The following is a 20,362-nucleotide window of genomic DNA, read 5'->3' on the forward strand; positions in this document are numbered from 1 at the left end:
GTTTAAAAACAAATGAAATTGGTCTTTTACCAATTGACTCTTCTTTCACTGCCTGTTTGTTGACACTTAGAGCCCTTTGCTCCACAAGGAACGAGAAGACAATTGGACTAGTACATGGTCTTTAATTGAATTGACTATTTTGCTCTGCTGCTCAGGGAATTGATAAATTGCTACAACCTTCTGTTCTGAAAGTTAGTGGGGAGGGGTTGTCTTTTGTTTTAGGAATAGAAAGACAGTATGAAAGAATAGTGTTCAGAAGTGGTTACAGATATCACTGAATTTGTTTTGACTAATTATATTATTGCAGTGTTAGTTCCGTGAAATATTTTATAAATTAATCAGTGGTTACTGTAATTTCTTTTTTTTGTTTGTTTGTTTGAACATGCAGGTAAAATGAACTTTCATATTCAGTGTGCCACTTACAGTAGAATGTAACTGAGTGTTTTGAACTTTCAGTAGCAAAGTTATTTCTTTGATCTGAAAATATTGCTAAGAAGAATCTTTTTCTTGACCACTTAATATGAGTGTCAGTACATTAATGTTTCTATAAAAGGTAGTTGGCGTGCAGACACAAAATGAATGACATTTTGTTATCAAACAGATTGAAGGAAATTCCCACAGTTGTTATTTAATCAAGAAGTTATGATGGGAGTCATATTTTTTTTCCAACCAAATAGATATTTTTGTTGATAATTGCTAGTGCTGTGTCCCTTTCTTCTTCACAAATATGTTTCCCATTTATCAGATTCTGTAAGTCACAGATCACAACTGTGTAGCATTTTTAAGGCATCTGGATGTTTGGGTGCTGATTTTTGGAAGATGTTGGGGCATCTGGGTACTCTGAATAACTTTTGTGCTATCAGCCATTATTTATCTTTGACTTTATTTCATATCCTGTTATGAATAGATTCTTTACAGCTATTACAAAGCAGTAGAGATAATTCAAGGGGTTGCTTTGCCTGAAAACATACACAGGGGAAGTGCAAAGGCACCACCCTAATTTGCTTCATAGAGTCATCACATGAGTTTTTGAGAGCTCAGTGGGTTTGTTGTGTCCCCTGGGGCTGAATTCATGGCAGCTTGTACTGGGGGTTTTAGTGCCACCCTGCAAAATTTACATACAATCCTACCGTTATGATTTTTTTTTTCTCTATTTTAATCTCAATATGTAAATAATTTTTAGTTTTAAGTCAAAACCTTATACAAGTCAACATAAAAAAAATTATTTAGTAAGTGATGGAAAGAAGCCTGTTCTCACAGAAGATAAGCTATGGTATGCTCCTGAAAATGAAGGAATAGCTTTAACTACTTTTCTTATGGTTTTTCCCCCCCTATTATGATGACTTTGTAAGTAAACTTTCATCGGACTTTGCATGAAATAAACATGTTTTTCAGCAAATTTTATAATGGGTGTTTAATTGGCGGAAAACTGCCCTTGTGCTTTTCTAAGGCACCAGACATTTTGGGGGGTTAACTGGCAAATGTCCAGCTGCTGCAAGAGGTAATATTTGATTAACCTCTGACCAGAAATAGCTGTGTCCATCAGGATATACAAAAGCAGTGTTGAACTGTTTCATCATGCCTTGAAAATCTTTGCTTCACTGGGATTTTACTGTGCTCTGAGAAGATAAGGATGTTGTTGAAGGAGGTTCAGAGTTGCACACTAGAACTCAGAAGCAAAAGCTGAAGCTAAGAGGCTGAAGCTAAGAGGTTTCAAGAGGAGAACTAGAGTGGAGAGGTTGCTCTTGTCCTGAAAAAACTAATGGAAGAAAAGGAAAGGCATGGAAATAGGTAGAAAAAATATTATGAGGGTTGATAAGAAGTATTATAATTTTATTGATCGCATTTTTTATAATTGAAATATCTTAGAAGTCAAATTAATTTCAACTGTTAAACTTCTATATTGGTGAAATTCAGTTTTGGGATTAGTAAAAGTGCAGCTGTGAGGAAAATGCATGATAAGCAAAAGAGTGCTGTGTTTCTACCAAATGTGACTTTCAAACAGAACATTCCTTTTCTTGTGTCCTTGTCTATGTTGGTTTTCATGTATATTGACAGTTTTGCTGCCTAACAGTGTAAACTGTTGATCTGTTTCATCCTTTTTTTGCAGAGAGCTGATATGAAATGCATATTAAACACCTTGTGAAGAGCCTTGAACTGACCCAAAATTTGTTGAGATCAAAATCAAAGATAATATCATTTTTTATATAAAGGAATGTAGTATATATAAAAAAAAAATGGGATATTAAATCCTAATTAGCGCTGTAATTGCATTTTTGTTTCTGTTTCAGAGGTTTCAAGCGTAAGACATTGGTATCATTGGGCTCCATCTTGCAAAGTAGTCAGAGTGGTCTGTTGGCACCTCACAGTCATCAAGGAAATTTTCAAAGCAAAACTTAAGCACTTGAAAATTCTATGTTCTAACTCCGGATTTCTGTAATAGTGTGGTCCCATATTTATGTACACATTTATTCCCTAAGTGAAGCATTCCATTATTCAGAAATAGGAAGAACAAAGGAATTTTCAGTCTTCATCAGTCATCTTGCCTTCCAAAACAAAAGTCTCTTTAATCTTCTGGGCAGCAGTTGTAGATGTTTGGTGTAAAAAAATCCTTTTTGATTATTTTGTTTTCCTTTGAATAATCCCTGTCTGTACAAACAGAATATTTATAATAGCTCTGGTTTAAGCATCATTATACTGTGTGTAGTTACCTATCTACTTTTTCTAATCTGAAGTTACATGCTAGAATCTTCTCAAGGGAAAAAGTAGACTTTCTATTATTTTCCGGCCGTCAAATAAGCCTTTTTCTCTTCTCATCCTATCAATAGTCTCAATTCCAGATATTTTTTTTAGAGAGTTTCCCTTTCACACAAGCAAAGGGCGTTAAACATGATTTTTTTTTTTTTTAAAATATTATTCCATTGATAAGAATAACTGTGATGTCCTCCCTGTCCTGAATCAAAACTGTAAATAATCGAGAAAAGGAAATGATTTCCTCTTTCTCAGCTCTTTTCTCTGTCAGAAGTCCAAGCTGCCTTTCAGCAGCTGCTGTTCTGGGTGGTGCCCATCACGTCAGAGCGCTGCTCTGCGGGGTGGTGCCAGCTACAGCATCCACAGCATCTGCTGCTTTGGCTTCTGCTCCAGCAGCATTGGAATGCTGATTTCTTCTGTTTCTCCCCCTTAGCTTTTAAAGGACTTTTTAAATCGTATTTTTTAAATCTGAGTAGAATTTCCTTCACTCGGGAAATGTGTAATGCAAACGTTTATCTCAGCTTTTAAAAGCATTATTCTGTGGTTTTTTTAGGAAATCTAGCTTTAGCATTGGAAATCTTCTGTTAATTTAGGGTAATTTCTTCCTGTCCCTTATATATTTTGTTTTCAAACCCGTATCATTGACTTAGTATTCATGTCTTAATGAAAACAAATTCTTCCTGTGGTTGGGGGTTCTGATGGATAGCCTGAATATTTCATATTGATTGCTCACAAATCACTTTGTATGTGAAATCCTTACTTTTGCTTTGTGATGCTACAGAAGGTATATTATCTTTTAGAAAGGGTTGAGTGCAGTTAATAGAAAAAAATAGTATATGGAATGATTGTTCTTTTATTCTCTCAAGAAAAAAAGATAGATGATGTTTGTTCAGTTAGGAAAAACGAAACTGTATGGATTTATGAAGCTTATAGGACATTTTGAGGCATTTTCAGAAAATGCTTATCTACTGACCTTGTATGAGACATGTCTGCCAGAAAAATTAGATTCATATGACACTAAAAGTTATAGATTTGAGACTATGTTTCCTCATCACATAACCATAAAAATTGGCTGCAAAGCAGCGTCAGTTTTCTGCAACAGGCATTTAGTAATCCTTTCAACAGAACCAGATTTCATGTAGTTACAAAACAGATTTAATTGTAAGCCTGAACTAATTTTTCACAAGGACTGCATCAGTATTCAAATAAATTTGTTCAACAATATTAAATCTATTTTATTTAATACCTTCCCCTTCCCTATTCTATTGTACTAGAAATAAAGTATGTCAGGAAATTGGTGGTAGGCATAGGAAGATAATAAATTGAGAAGAGATAAACTGAGTGGCATTGACAGATATCTCCATCTGAATGTGACCTGGTTGGTACATTTTCCTGATGCCATTTACTTTTCATTTATATATGTAAGTATATATATATGTTTATATAAATATATAAAGAGTATATATATGTATGTTCCTTCACATACTTATTTCCATACATTACCATAATAATTTCCCTATGCAAGTCAGAATTACTTCAGTATCAGAGCAGTAATTATAACAGTTCTATTTATCCAAAGGTTAAATTAAATCTGTCCATTTAGGTTCTTCCTATGGAACACTTTGTTAGTAAAATCATCATTTGTGGAAAAGCAGTTTGGGGTTCAGTGGACTTATCTGGATGATGGGAGAGCAAGTTTTTTGTTGGTAAAAACCAGGGAGAGGCTGAGCTGTTCCAAGGGGCTGTGCTGCCATCCAGGAAGACCTGGAGGGGATGGAGAAATGGGATGACAGGAACCTCATGGAGTTCAGCAAAGGGAAGTGCAAAGTCCTGCACCTGGGGAGAAAAAGCCAAGAGCCAGCACTGTGCTCTGAGAAGGAGAAAGGTAACCTGGGCTGAGTTGGGTGTTGCCTGCTGGTCAAGGGGGGTGGCCCCAGGGGAAGAGCTTACAATGTCGCTTGAATGTTTTCATGGCAGTTTTAAATTTTTTAGTGAATATTGCAGCATAAAATTCTAATTAAATTGCCAAATTAATTATTTTAATCGACCAGATATAGCAAATGACAGTTACTGTTAAGTTTTTCCTGATTATTATAATTCTTTTATTTGTGAAAATGTGTGTAGTACAGCTTCTCATAGCTTAGTTTTTACTGTTCACCTGCCTTGAAGTAAAGACCAGTAAGTACAACACAGCAAAAGCAGGGAAAAAACCAGGTGACATTTTGGTGTATGTTTGCATGGTTCTTTACAGTGTCCTTTCATTGTGCTTTCACTCAGCACTGGAAGATCGCAAAAGCAAAAAGATCCGAGAACTCTGCAAGCTCTCTGAGTAATAATCACATGATTAAAAAAAAAAAATCTAAATTTCAGATATAAGTATTCTTGACTTCTGCATTTGCAGCCGTATCTTTCACGAGGATAAGCCCATGTCAGTACAACCGGGTGTATAAATTATGGAGTGCAATTCTAGCTCAGATTGTTTGCAAAGGGAGAATTATTTTGAATTCCAGAAAATTATGATGTAGAGGTAATTGGCATGGATAGCAGATTTAATTTTATTAACATTTGCTTGTATGCTTCCTAATGTTGTTTAGTTCTGCCTTTGGGAAAGAAAAGACACCCTCCCCCCCCCCCAACTACTGTAGCTTAAATATTAGTAACTTAAGAAACTTAAATACTTCATATTCTTATGCAATAGTCTACTAATCAACATTTATATATCACAGCTAAAATTAAATTAAATTAGATTGAAACTAAATTACAAGGTCCTGAGTAAATTGGATTTGGTAATTTACTACTGAGTCAATCTGCAACTGATGTCATAATTTAGATTTGCCTCTTATGTGAGAATGATGCCAAGAATTATTCTTCCCTTTGCAGTTTCAATTTGTGAGTGTGAAGAATAATGATCATGCTTGAAGTACAAAACTAGTAACTGGCCAGATGTTAATAATGAATTTGTAAAGATGCCATTGCAGGTCTCTCAGCTCGTCTTTTCTTGAATTTGAGAGACAAAGCTGGGACTCTGTGACTCTCAGGAATGCTCAAAGTAAGAGGTGTCTTATGGTTTGTGTACATAAAGCAGACAGGATTGAAGATGAAGGAGAAGTGTTACAGATGTCATACTTAGCTGTATTTATAGTGACTTGGTTTTATGCATTAAATGCTGCCTTGAGAGCTTCAAGGAAATTTTAGTTTTTGACCACTGACCTGTTTATCATTTATCACCCTAAATTCTGACAGCTGGCTTACTTCCAGATTGTGTGGGAAATAATTTTTATAGAAGGTATTTGAGGATGAGGTCCATATCAACTTCTTTTTCCGTTTTAGTTAGCTTTCAAAATGTATATTTCATTTTCTGAGTCCTAGAAAGGGATGGTTTGACATGATTTCCTACTCTCAGGTATAAATCAGGAGACTGTTTTATTACATAATAGCATGGCTTGCATAAATGCACTCCATTTATGAAACCTCTTACATATTTAGGGAAATTTCATAATATGCCATATTACTGTGAGTTGTTCTTCCCAGCTGGAACAACGGCCTTGGGCATGAAGCCACACAGTTGGGCAAAATAATGGCATCATTTTATAGCTTGATAATGGCACCATTAGCACAAGATATTATCATATCACCTTTTTATGGATACTTATACTTTAAACCAAGCTCTGTTATATGACATAAGTGCAGCATTGGAACAGACTTCAAAAAATAAAGGTACAATTTTTCTTTCAACAAGTTAAATATTGTAACATTTATGTAGCTATTATCTTTATTCTTTATAAAACTATGTGCTTTTCCTTTGGATGTCTATTAGAAAAATACATATAAACCCAGCAATTTTGCATCTGAAATAGGTACTCATGTATAAGGTGTTTCTTGACCCATCAAGTGAGACTTATTCCCAAACAGATGGATGAGAGCTCTTGGCCAAATTGATGCAGGTTCTCATTCTTCCAGTCTGATGGAGCTGCTGGTGCTTTGGAGATTATACAAAGTGCAGGTTCAAAAAGTTAATTTTGGGTGTTCCAGAACTCAGATTTTTAACTCTAGTCTCAGTCTCTAATTGTTGATCTGCTTACAGACTGCAGCCTGATCTTTGAACTCAGGCTTTGCTCCTCAAAGCACACACATCTCCAATTGCAATTTAAATGTGCAAGACCTACTCTCTCAGACAAGCAGCTTTTTGTGACAGTCCAATCCACAGCAGTGAAGATTTCTGAGAGATATTCTGTTCTTTAGTAGATCACTTTAGCCTATGGATGAACTACAAGTACTTCAATGTAATAATATTCAGTACAATAAAAATCTGAAACTGGGAATATCAGCTATCACTATGGAAAACACATTAGGTTTTGAGTTTTTTAAGGAGTGTATTGTGCAATTTTATTACAATTTCTTCCAATATTATTCTTATGTGCTCAAAGTTGGGATTCTGAACAATAGATGAATTGTTGCTTAAATACTTGATCTTGAAAATTGTCAGGCAGTTTGAGTTTTAAGTAGGAAACACATTTATGCTAAATTATTTGAAAGAATTATGGAAAATTATGAAGTTTTTCCCTGATTGGAGAGCTTTGATTGCCTTTCAATTCAATTGGAGTTCTTAGATTTCATACCCAACACCTTTAAGAGGTGTTCAGGTGGAATATTGGTAGGATGACTTTGCCCAGGAAATAGTTCAAAATCTATCAACCTTCAATAAAGAAGAAGTTGACCTAAAATTGCACTTGAGTTCTGGTATCTTTGATTGCTATCAGGCTTTTAAATTATAGTACAACAAATATTTGGTGACCTTGAAAAGTCACTAAAATCTATGGATAGAATTTTAGTAGATAAGTTGTAAAGGAAAATACAGAGAATTTCTTCATTTCATAGGAAAAAGGCATCAGGAGTGCTTATGGTAGAGACTTGATTGAGATGTTTTTGTCCTTGGAATTAAGATTTTTCATCACAATAAAAGTTAATAAATAGTCAAAAATAAACAAGTTAATAACATAAATACTATAGCAGCCAGCAGTCTGTATTTTATATGGTTCTTAGTGAAAAGGTATACAAAGATTTTTTGGTAATACATTAATAAAGCTTTGATTTCAAAACACTTAATATCTCTCAGTTGGTTAATTTTGGAAGGATATTAAGCAGATTTGAACAATTGGTTTTGGGTTTTTTAAGACCAAGATTGGAAATGTAGCAATTAAGAATGATTTTTTTTTTTTTTTTAAAGATCATTTAAAAACTGTAGTAACTGTGGTGTATTATTGTATTATCTCACACAATGGTTGAGGCTTCTCTGGAAGATGAAATGGGTAGTGTTGCTAAAGATGGAGTCATTGAGTAGATAGCACTTCCCAGTGCAATTCTTCAGGCCAGTAATGAAAAGACAGAGAAGTGCTCTTCACAAACTATAAACATGAGTGTGGTGCTCCTGTAATAGTGTGTTGCACTAATATATTGCATTATATTAGATTATATTATGTCAAAGTATTTCTCATCATTACCAGAATCAGGGCATTTCTCTCAGGAACTTTTGGTGTAGCAAAGTTTAAGTGTCAGTTTTTCCAGAATACCAGTTGGTACCTTTTTTCTTTCCCTGTGATATGAACAGACATTTGCAGGATGTATTTTATGCTTTAAAATGAAGAAAAAGTGTAATAATGTCTGGAACAAGACATGGAGAAGGTTAAGCTTCACTTGAACCAGCTAGTATTTGTTGTTTCAAGTGAGCACTTGTAGTGTGGATGTCTCCGCACTTGCCAGCCTTGGAAAAAAGGAGAGGAAATTAAATCTTTCAGAAATCCTTTTTCTGTCTTTTCTTCTGTTACTGACACAGAGACCTAATAACCCATACTAACAACCGTGAGAAGGGAAATAATCATGCTTATTCATGGAATCACAGAACCACTGGAGTTGGAAAGGACCATCTGGAAATTGTCTGACCCCTCGAAGCAGGGTCAGCTGGAGCAAGTTGTCCAGGGCTTTGTTGAGTCAGGTTTTGAATATCTCCAAGGATTGAGAATCAATACCTAACCTGTCTGAGCAGCCTGCTCCAGTCTTCGATCGTTCTTGCAGTAAAAAAAATATTTCTTATGTTTAAATGGAATTTCCTGTCTTTAAATTTGAATGGATTTAGGTTGAAGTTTAAAAAGACAATTGGAACATAAATCACTTTTAACTTAGCATTAAAAAAAAAAAAAAAAAAAAAGAGAATGAATTGTATTGAAAGAGTTTTTCAGTATAGAACATCTCATTTGTGGAAATCACTTGTAACACTTGAATATGATCACATGGTTTCATTGTACTGTTCCCCACCAGGCTAAGTCAAGATTTCAGTAAACAACATAAATCAGCATTAAGCCCTCTACAGATGCATAAAATAATTGCAAAAACCCCTTACTTGCAGCAAGAAACCAATTAAGGGTTTCATTCTCAGAACTAATAAATATACTAATCTCTTTTTTAATATGCATTTTCTTGTCTCAGTGTAAACCATGAGTGTGTTCTCATTTGGAAAAAGGGGTGTTGGAAAGATCTGGGGAATTTCTGTAATCATTGAGGAGAAAAAAAACCCCTCCTTCTTTTTGAGTGTAGTCAGTGCAAAGATCAGTTGAAGACATCTTTCTGCTGTATTTTTGTCCCAGAAAACGTACTGAAAATCTTTTCTGGAATACTCAGAGGATATTTCTTACAAATGACGGTTGGCAAGATAGATACCTTTAAAATCTTTAGGTGAGAAGTTCACTCTGCAGGGAGTAAAGAATATGATTTTAATTTCCTAACTTCACTTTTTCAATACCTTCCTGCACTTAGAGCCAGAGAGACTGAATTGTCTTTTAAAGTATTTGTTCCTCTGTGCCCTGATCATATCTCTCTTAAAAAAGCCTGGTCAGGCTTATTAAAGTGAAATAATTGGAGTTTGTCAAATATGATGATTTTGTGGGAAAATTTTTGGAGAAAGTTGCATTGTTTTAGTTTCTAAAACTTTGGAGAAAAAAAATATTTCAGGGTTAAAACAAGCTTTCACATTTTTGTTTTGTTTTTTACGCAGAACCTTTTCCCATTTTTCAAATTTTGGGAAAGTATTTTTTCCTTTAAAGGCTCATGAAAACTGTTACATAATTTTTTGGGCCAGCTCAGCTGATTTTTGAAAACTGGTAGCTATGGGAGAAAATAGTGACCCCAAATTTCCTAGCTCTCTGATGATCTGCCCCCCCCCCCCCCCCCCCCCAAATTTTTCTGAAATTTTGTCTCAAATTTTTGTGAATAATTAATGCTTTTATTAGTAATTTCTTCTGTTTCCTTTGGTGATGTCAGATAACATGGGCACTTTTTTATGTGTCTTTCCCTTAGCTGGTATATTTTGGGATCATCTCTCTTGATCTCTTATTAAAAATCCTGTGGATGCTGTTTTTAAAATCAATCTTTGAGCTCACAGCTGTCCACAGAGGACATGCAGAGCTGTGTTCTGTAGCTTTGATTTTTTAGGAAACAATATTTTGTTAAAGGATTTCCTTGAATTTACCAGATTGCACTTGGAAAATGTTTCCTTAGTTAAAGGAAGAAATCATTTTTCTGAGGCATAGAGGAAGGCTGGAAGATACCTGATCTTTACTAGACTTACTCTTCTAAATAAGTTTCTCACTTACTGCCTCACTCCCCTGCTATATAGATTGAGAAGAGCAAATGAGGCGTTTCAGAATTCCAAAGTGAATGTCTGTGTAACAGAAGCTGAGTTTATCTTTCCGAATGTGAGTTTTTTGCACGTAGGATCTTTGCCCTGACTCATACACTCATTTTTTTCAGAAGATGGTATTCACTATTTTGAGATCAAATTCATCTGTGCAGACACCCTCTCTCTTCCTACTCAAATGAAAAAAATCTCGATAGCTGAACAATCAACCCCAACAGCAGATCTTAACATTTCTGCCCTAAGTTGGTATGAAGTATTCAACATGAGAAAGGGAAAGGCACAACCCATGTCTTGAGAGACTGCAGGTCAGCATCGAAATTATGTAGGGCTCTTGAAAACTATGTTCGTTTTTCTCTCTGAAGGCATGAAGTGCTCTAGCTGCAAAAGTCTTTATTTTCTTTGGATTTTGATTTTGTTAAAGCTCTTCAACAGACAAATGGTTATTGTGGATTTACACAAGCCTGATTAAACAATTAGAACTTCTGGAAAATATACTGGGAAATCCAGTTTTTTAAAAAGTGAGAATAAAAAGTACACTCAGTGCTGACAACTTTAAATATTTATTTTCTTTTCAACAATAGGGCCTTTATGAATTAAAATAAATCTGACTGAAGTTCCTTGCTGCTTGTCCATGAGCTTGTTCTGAGCTTTGCAGGTATCCTCCAGATCACAGTTGTAGGTGATACATTCATACACTGCACTCTCATTTCTACATTTCAGTTATAAAACTTTCAGTACAAATGCTGTAGTTTCACGGGGATTATTGTTGCCAGTTCCTGTCAGTGTAGTCCTGCATGTCATTGCCAAAAAGGCAGCTTGTTCTTGTTCATTGGAAAACAGTTTCAGCTGAGCAGCCCTGCTCTTCAGTTTTACATCATTCGGTGTCTTCCTGAAACCTAGTTACTCACGCACCTTTCCCAACTTAATTCCTGCAAGTTGTTAAAAGGTTTCTTCCATGTCTCTTACACATTTCTCCGCACTTTTGTACAAATACTCTTCTGGCATTGACAGCATATCCTCAGTGATATGTCAGTGATCCATTACTCTGACTCTATAGAATGTACTATGAGGGTGAGTGAAGTCTCAAGCTGACAGTTGTATCTGCTTTTCCCTTCAAAATTATTGCAGCTTGCACTATAACAGTTTCAAGTGAACGATAAAAGTTAAATGAAAGAGAGTAAAATTAACGTAACAAAATTGAATCACAATTTATTCTGTTAATCCTCACAATTTAATTTGACTTTATTTTGTAAAAGTCTCAGTTCTCACTTTCTGCATTTTGATCTCCTCTTCAAGGAAAAACATAGAACTCATTTTCTTTCTTATATGTTATATAGTCTCTCTCTTCATATGCTGGGTGTTTTTTAGGTTAGTCATCTACTTCCCCTTTATTTGAAGGAATTAATATTTTCACATTAGTGTGGTCTTCCGTTCTTTCAGAAAATCTGTTAGAATGTTCTTGCCCCTTGTATAGATAAGTGAACATCATCCCTTAGATCCAAACCCCCTCACTTCTCCTTCAGTGGAATAAACATTCAGTACAGAGAGCTTAACATGTCTGAGTTTTTTCCTCATACATTTATTGTTGGCTCTTCTAAATTATATCAGTTTTTATGTGTCCTCTTCATTCTCATGCACATGTAAACCACTCCCTTGCCCTTCTTTGCATCCTTTGGTTTTCTTCTCTATGAGATGTGGATCTTCAATAAAAGATTGAAATAATAATAAGGTTGAAGAACATTTTCCCTGTAGAGTTTAATGAGATTTTGGTGTCTTCCATTGTCATCATTTGCAATGCTGATCAAAAAGATTCACTTGGGTACATGCAGTCTTGAAAATGCCTACCTGACTTCTCTTTTGGTTAGTCTTTCATGAGGGGCTGGAGTAAGTATTTCAATTTCTTATCTCAGCATTCTGCTGTGAAATCCTGGTTTCTCTGAAGCCAAAAGGAAGTCAGTAGGTAATTACCACTGATAGTAATATAATCAGCATTCACCTGTGGAGAAAAAGTGAGACTTTAGAAAGTTTTATGTGTGTTGTTCATAGGGTGAACAAAATTCCAGTATTTGTGTTGTGGATAGCTGCTGGAATGCAGATTCCTTCCGCTTTTCAGAATTGCATCAAATATGCCCGCAATGACTTCTACTCTCATGGTAGCAAGGAATTACAGGCGCTATCTTTCATGCCCTTATCAAAAGGTGAGGAGGAGAACAAGAAAATTCATCAATGAATTTCTCTGCTAACTGAGAACGCTGCTTTTTGGTTGTTTCTGACATTAGAGAAGGGGAATCACCAAGCACCACGCAAAAGAAAGATCAGAAGTGTAATTTCTACGAAGTGGTGTTATGTACATAAATCTTCTGAAAGACAGATACCTCTGGGATATGGCAGGCCATAGACTCCTGCGTAATCCATTACCCATGCCGATATAAACCTTTGATTTGTGGGTTTAAACCTGAGGCTGAGTAACCTCATAAATATGCTAATCCACAGTAATCAAGAAAAGTGCCATTGCAAATACAAAATTTTTATTCCACAGCTCCAACAGCTTTATAGCATGCTCTACATTTATAACAATAAACTTTGGGAAATTACTCTCTTCATGTTTAAGAAAATGCTTTGCCCTTTTCTTGTCATCCCACAATGGGTTTTACATACATTATTTTGAATGGCATGATCTTTATGCAAAATTCAGGGCATGTTTTGCCTTCTCTAACCACATATTTGATTTCTAAAATGAACAAAACATTGCATAAATTTTAAAAATTCAGCTTTTGTAGCCTTATAAAAAATTTATTATCATTTTTATTAGGCTGGAGACCAGCCAGTTTGTTAACTAGTAGATTGTCTAGCGAAACCAGCTCTACTATAGATGTAAAAAATAAAAAAAAACTTAGAGAAATTTGAAAAAAAAAAAATCTTATTTTAGCAGCATATTTTTCATCTCGGATGTATAAGTTTCTACACATACACTAGGCATGACTGTTAAATGCCATGACCATCATATTAAATTCTGCAGCCATTCAAACATCTCAGTGTAAATCATTAATTTATTTAGGGAAGGTGAAAAATATCTTACATGCAGGACAATTTTCTCTTTGTAAACTTCAGAATACGAGGAGAAGTGGAATATGCACCTTGGGAGATTCTGATTGAATGTTAGAAAAAATTCATTGTGTTAGCAATGGTGCCTTGGAACAAATTTTCTGGACTGGCCGAGGAATGCTCACTTGTGGAGGTTTGCAAAACTGACCTGGGAAAAGGCACTGATGGCCTGATCTGGTACTGACAGTAGCCTGGCTTTGAGAGGGAATCTAAACAGCCTGAGTTTGTGATGTTCCTCCCCATCCCCATTTCTGTACCTCTGTGATGGTAAGAGCACATTCCGGAACAGGTGCAGCTTTCCTAATGGGAAACTCCTTAATTTATCAAGTCATAATAAGATGTCAGAAGAAGTCATACCAAGAAAGCTGAAACCTGGGGTTGAAAGGAAAATTCAATTCTAGCAAGTGACAAAAATGGCTTTTCCTTAATGTAGCTTGACAAACAAAACCATATCGTCATGCAATGCTTCTCTTTGTAGTAGAATTTAATCATTCAGCTCTGCCTGACAAATTCTCTCACTTCATTCCCTTCACTTCTGCTTCTAATTTTTCATCCTGTCCATTTAATCTAGGCAGGCTTTTAAAAACCAGAGTTTTGAAAGATGTTGTCTAGAAATCTGCTGTTTCACACAGTTTGTAGGAGAACTCAATCCTGCAAAGATTTATGTCTAAAATAACTTTGCAGTAATAGAGGTCTTTGTGCCAATTACTTTTAATATTTTTTTTTTAAATTTAATTTTGAAAGATGTCGTTTGTCTCTTGTCTGTCTTTTTACTTTCTTCCATTCTTTCATTGATTCTAATATTCAGTATTTCAATTTCTTAATAATGTCCATATGAATCATTATGAAAATGCTTTGCTAACTAAATAAAACTGTAAGTTAAATAACTGTTCACTCCCCCAGATTCCTCACTTCCTGGAGTTTATTAATGTTGGGTTTTTCTGTGTGGTATATGTTTGTTCATATGTGTACACAAGCATAAAATTGAATAAAGAAGTGGAATATGCATATTGAATTTAGTAGATAAAGTGTCTATTAGGTAGGAAAAAAGTTCAGCTGGTATAACCTTATTTAGAGACGTCTTTCATCTTACTTGAATACAAAACTAGATTGTCTTTCAGCCTCTTATGACTCTGAATAGTGGAAATAATAAACAGTAATTATAAATTTTTTTGAGAAATGAAGGGGTGGGTATTTGGATAATGTAATGTGTGCCAGCATGAGAGACAGGGCTGCAGTATGCAGAGATAATCTGTGGAAGCTGTTCATATCAAGTCTTGATATGAAGTCTGAATTTCTTTGTTATCTTTCATTTTCTGTTTATGTTATCAGTATAAAAGTTTTTTTATCACTAAATCTTATCATCTGGGAGAACTGTTTGTCAACATCAGACTGAATTCTTTACAGGCATTAACACAGCTGAAGTAGGATTGTGCTAGCAGCTGCTTAGCTTCATATTGCTTCTCAGATATTTTAATCCCAACAACAAATATTTCTTTTGCCTATTTTATTATTACACTGTTTTACAGAAATACCCAGTGAGTACTTACAAACCATGGGAGAAATTTATCTCACCTAACATTATTTATATTCTAAGTTTGACATTAGGCCTATAGTCTAAATTAATCACAGAATCCCAGTATCGTTCGTGGAGAGAAATGGCAGCTCCATAGGGTAATTCCTTCCAATTTTTGAGACTTCCACATCTATTTTAGAATCAGTCACCTATGAAGTGCCTTCTTATCTCTGCTGATTATTATAAGCTAGCTGACTAATTTAGACGAGGTACACACATGGCATGAGGTCAGATATACTCCACATGGCAAAATTTAGATATGTTGCAAAATTTCTTTTTCTAGTTCTACAAATGCCAATATATGGAATGAATGTGTAGCACTTCTAGCCTGTGAGAGTTTAATGTTTCTCTTATTTAGACAGATATCCTTTCTGATTAGTACAGATATGTATTCACTGAGTTTGAAAATATCCATAGGTACCATTCGCCACCCCAAAATTATTATATAATATATAGTATATAGTAACATCTGCAAAACTGTTTATACTTGGGTCTCTGCAGTCATGTTTCTGCAGAGTGGATATCTAAACTTCATGTTGTACAACGAAACGTAAATGTGAGAATTTACATGTTTAAATTTTCTAGCATCCTCATTCCATATTACCACCGTGTTTGATTTTTTAAATTTTCCTTATTAAAAAAGCAGTCTACACAAATGTTTTCCTCAGCTGAATTTCTTATTTTTTGTCTGAAGTTGCCTTAGTCAGAAAGTGTCCCTCAAGAAAATATGGAAGATGATGGACACCAAAATATGTCAGCCTTTATGTTCAGTCAGTATCCATTTCTTCTGATTCAGTACATACCTAGCAGCAGTGGGGGAGTGTATAATAATTTTATCCAAGAAGAAATTAAATTATGGTTTTGATGATACTGAAGGAAGTAATAATTCTGCAAGGTTTAAGTCGGCATAATCAACACAGTCCAGGCAGTTTAGTTTGGGTTATGTCTGACCTTATTGCATTATGTTCCCAGGTTTAATAATTGGACCTTCTATCAGAGTTTTGCCATGTATTTATTTTAGTTTCTGTTATTTGTTCATTTTTAATTTGTTAACAGTGGAGGGTGGAAAAATTGTATTAACAGAAATATTTGTTCATCATTTGAGAGCCTGAGCAGATAGGAGTTTGCTTTAGTGGGTAATGTCATGAAATGGAGCACAGATTATAATTGCTTTTTTGTACATTATTTGAATATATGAAACATTTCATGGATTAGGTTCCTGTTTTCTAAAAACGTGCAATTTTGATTTAGTGCCTAGTTTTCCTTTTCCTTTTGCACGATTGCTGTAGTTAGAATTGTGGAGATGGCTTCTTGACTGCCATATTTTTAAAATAAAACACAGAGTTCCAAGGGCAGACTTGCTATTTCCATATGAAAGTTGTCCCTGAGTTAGACTTTCAAGATTGTCTCATTTTTGTCACGGAACAGATCTTGACCTATTGTTCTGTAGGACTCTATTACTGCTGCATGTGATAGTCAAGGTAAAGATGAACTGGAGCAGTGGGAAAAAATGAATCCATTCCTGTAGACATTAACTTCTGAAGGCCGGAAAAATCTGTTTTCAGAAGTTCCTCTCTCAACAGATGTATTCTATCCATTATTATTCAGTGTAAAGTGTACTTCCTACATCATGTGTGTAACCAAAACATGAAAAGTTAAGAAGTACCATGCATTGAAATGTTGATTGCAGTGCATCCTTGTGTTGGTGCTCTCTGGCATTTTCTGCTGCTTATCTGACTTTTGAATCTTTAATGGCTGTAAAGGATTTGCCAGCAGTCACAATGCCTTGTCTTCCAATCTGGCCATGTATTTTTAAAACTGTTTGTTTGCTTACTTTTTTAAAACCATATTGTTTAGAAACTTTAACGTGGTGGAGAAAAAAAGACAGAGATGTCTTTTGTTTGATGGAAGAATCCCCACAGTTCATTTATTACTCATCAATCTTTTCTTCATAGACTTTTCTGTCTAAGACGTTGAGCTGGAACACACACAGACACACGTGTGTGTGTGTGTGTGTATATTTTTATATATATGTGTGTGTGTATGTATGTAAACCCCACATTTGGCTTTGGAATCTTTTCATTCTGTCTCAGTCTTCTACATTTAATCTGTAGTATATTAGTGTTGCTTTGATCTGATGGAATGCAGTTCACAACAGTAACAGTAATGATAATAATAACAATAACTCATAGAAGTTATCCTTTACTATAAAAAATTGTGTTCCACGTAGCACTTGGTTCTGTTCCATAGGAAATGGGTGGAAAGGATATTTGTCTTCTTCCTTATTTGTAAGAGAAGACAGAGATAATGTTTGTGGGATCCACAAGCTTTTTAGATGGTTTGGGAAAACTGAAAACTACTAAGGTATGATACAAGTTAACAAAGGAGATATTAGTCTCCAATATCTTTAAGTCCAAAGTGAAAACCTTGGGTTGAAAGAACTTTTCTTGTCCCTTGTCTATATAGGCACAAGCAAAAGGACAATTACATTCATATCTTTATGAAACCCCAATGGAAATAAAACTTTTTAATTGTATTATGGTTCTTTGTATCATTCCTAGGTTCATGACATTTATTTGCTTCTTTGTGGTCTACTTATAATTAAAATATGTATTCTTTTTGTTAATATTCTGTGTTGAAATTAGTCAAAGATGCATGATAGTGTTCAGAAAATACTGTAGTTCATCTTTTAAACATGAACTCTAATGTAATTATTAGAAGACGTTTGATTAAAATTGGAAATCACTTCTGAGATGAAACTTTCTATCTGTCTTTCTGCTTTTAAGTATGAGTACTTTCAGGAAAATCCCATACAACCAACCAATCAAGTCTCATGGACAGATGTTTTTCCACAGATTTACAAACATGGACTCCAGCAGTAGAACATTGCACTTATCTTGAGTAGGTGATTAGATTAATAGAAGTTGGAAAATGTGGAATCATTCCTTTTGTGTCCATTTTTGTGCAAAAACTTTATATCCCTGAGCTTTGGACTATGCAAATCATTTAATTATTGATAATGATATAAAATCATTAAAATGTTGTAAATCTGCTTCTTTTTTGTTGTGTGTTGGAAAAGAGAAATAGAGGCACTGTAGTTTCTTAAAAAAATTTGAGGTGAAACTTTCCTGGTGTGATTGTCATTAGATTGCAGGGTTTGATTGCAGACTGGAGTTGTTTCTAGACCCACAGAGGGTGTTAAGGAATTCTGACAACTTGAATGAAAATAATTGTAGTAATGCAAAATCTAAATGCTCCTTCAACAAAGAACATTTCAACAGGTCACAAAAGGTGAACTCCATCAAAACTGGCATTTTTTTTCCTTGTGCTACTTCATGACCTAAAGTATAGTACTTGTAAAAAACATTCTGGAAACACCAGGAGTGAATTTGAGTACTAAATAGTACTTGAAGTAAATCCAGACAGCATTTAAAATATAAAAAATAAATTTGGAAAGCTTGCATTTTTGTTCATGGTATACTTAAACAATTGTTTATGCTTGGGATGTGCTTTATACTGGGTCAATGAAATCTTCTGGTCTTTTCTCAGATGTTATCTTTTAGGTAATTGATCTATGTTTAGCTGTGTTTGGCTAGCAGAAGACACTATAGCTTTGGCCTATTAAAAAAAAAAAGTAAATTCTTGAGTATCATGAGTTATCATTTCAAAAGTTCACAAGTGAGCTACGAAAGGGACTCAGAGTAATTTGGGGTAATTAACAGTCAGGATCAGATCTCAAATGCACAAAGATTTCTAAACTCAGCAATTATTTGAAAAGAGTGTAAATACAGCGAGATAAACGCTTTGTACAATTCAAAGTAGAAGATTCTCTGTATCTTTAGTTTGATAATTATAGACTGAAAAACTGAGCAAGACAGGGACTTACGGATATTTGTAGATATAGCATAAATACTAAGTACTGTTCTTACCATTAGCAAAAAGTACTTACAAAAATAATTATAGGCTGTATTGCATGCAAGTGTGAATGTCTCTATGTATATGCTGTCTTAGAGATAATTCTTAAATATTCACAAAAATTACAGCGAGGAGCTGAACTAATGCATGTTCTGGTGAGACTGTAAAAATGTAGCCCAAAAGAATATTTATTACTTTTCTTTAAAGTAATTTGCTTTGAAACTTTTATTATGCACCAGATTTATCTTTTTAAAAAACTAAATTAACATATGCATTAATTTTAATATTATATAATTAAAATATTTTAAATGCAATAATTTTAAGTACTATATGTTTGTCTTCTCTAAAACCTTGTTTCAGTATTATTAAAATGGAAGATGCTGTTGGTCAAAATAGTTGACTATAAACAAGACAATTTATAACAATATGATTTCTTACTATTTTTCATATTGTTTTTATTGTTCATCTTAAGTGGGTATTTCTATTAACTTTACTTCAGTAAGAGTATTATCTTCCATTGTTTGTATTTTGATACCAGCAAGGATATGGGAATTAGTTGCTCATCTCACTTTATCATAAATGCAGGTGTATGTAGACTAGACTGAAATTACTGAAAGTAATCATCCATGGAACCATAAAGCCCTTGCCTAAAAAGAGCTGTTAAGTCTGAAAATGTTGTAATTTACTTCTATTTTATTTGCAGATTGCCTTCTCACAGCACAATACTATCATGGATCTGGTGCAGTTCTTTGTCACCTTCTTCAGGTAAATTGCTTTTTTTGTCTTCTGTCTGAAATCCTGATGACTCTTTACCATCAAACCAGTATTTTAACCAGCTTTTGAATCTTGAGAAATGCCTGAAAGGAGGCCTTCAAGCTGTGTTTCCTAATTTGCACCAGTGGAGGGTCCAGGCCAATTAAAGGCAGCTGCTGGAATCTTGCATTATATAATTGTGTATTTCATATTCAGTGGTACAGTCTTCACACCTCCTAAAGATTAACTGGGTTTGTACCATATATTACAGTGATTAAGAGAAGTGAGCTAAACTCGACTAATTCATGTGTGTGATTTTTCTATAAACACTTTTATGGAATTTTTAAAAATGATGGCTCTGTTCAACAGCTTGTTATTTTTAATAAAGCACAGCACATCACTGCTAGTGCTTTCATGTGTCAGAGATTAATGGTGAAAGGCAGTGGTGAAAAAAGCTGAAAAGCTGGTGCCTGAGATTTGGTTCTGGCAGCAATGCAGGGATGGGCTTCAACTGCAAATGAGCAACTATTCTAGAATATGAACAAAACTCCACTGAAAGACTTCTTAAAAGT

At 34.6% G+C, this 20,362-nt stretch overlaps 1 protein-coding gene across 8 annotated transcripts in view; it reads left to right on the top strand.

Moving 5' to 3' along the window:
• The window catches only part of ATRNL1 (attractin like 1), a 432,362-nt gene that overhangs the window by 197,268 nt on the left and 214,732 nt on the right, over window positions 1-20,362 (top strand). For all 8 annotated transcript variants that reach the window (XM_040071146.2, XM_040071147.2, XM_040071148.2 and 5 more), the window contains exon 25: window positions 19,741-19,802. In XM_040071146.2, the coding sequence (XP_039927080.1) occupies window positions 19,741-19,802 (62 nt within the window). The remainder of the gene's footprint in view (window positions 1-19,740; window positions 19,803-20,362) is intronic.

The sequence above is a fragment of the Hirundo rustica genome, chromosome 8 (assembly GCF_015227805.2).
Source record: "Hirundo rustica isolate bHirRus1 chromosome 8, bHirRus1.pri.v3, whole genome shotgun sequence".
In the NCBI taxonomy this organism is placed as follows: Eukaryota; Metazoa; Chordata; class Aves; order Passeriformes; family Hirundinidae; genus Hirundo; species Hirundo rustica.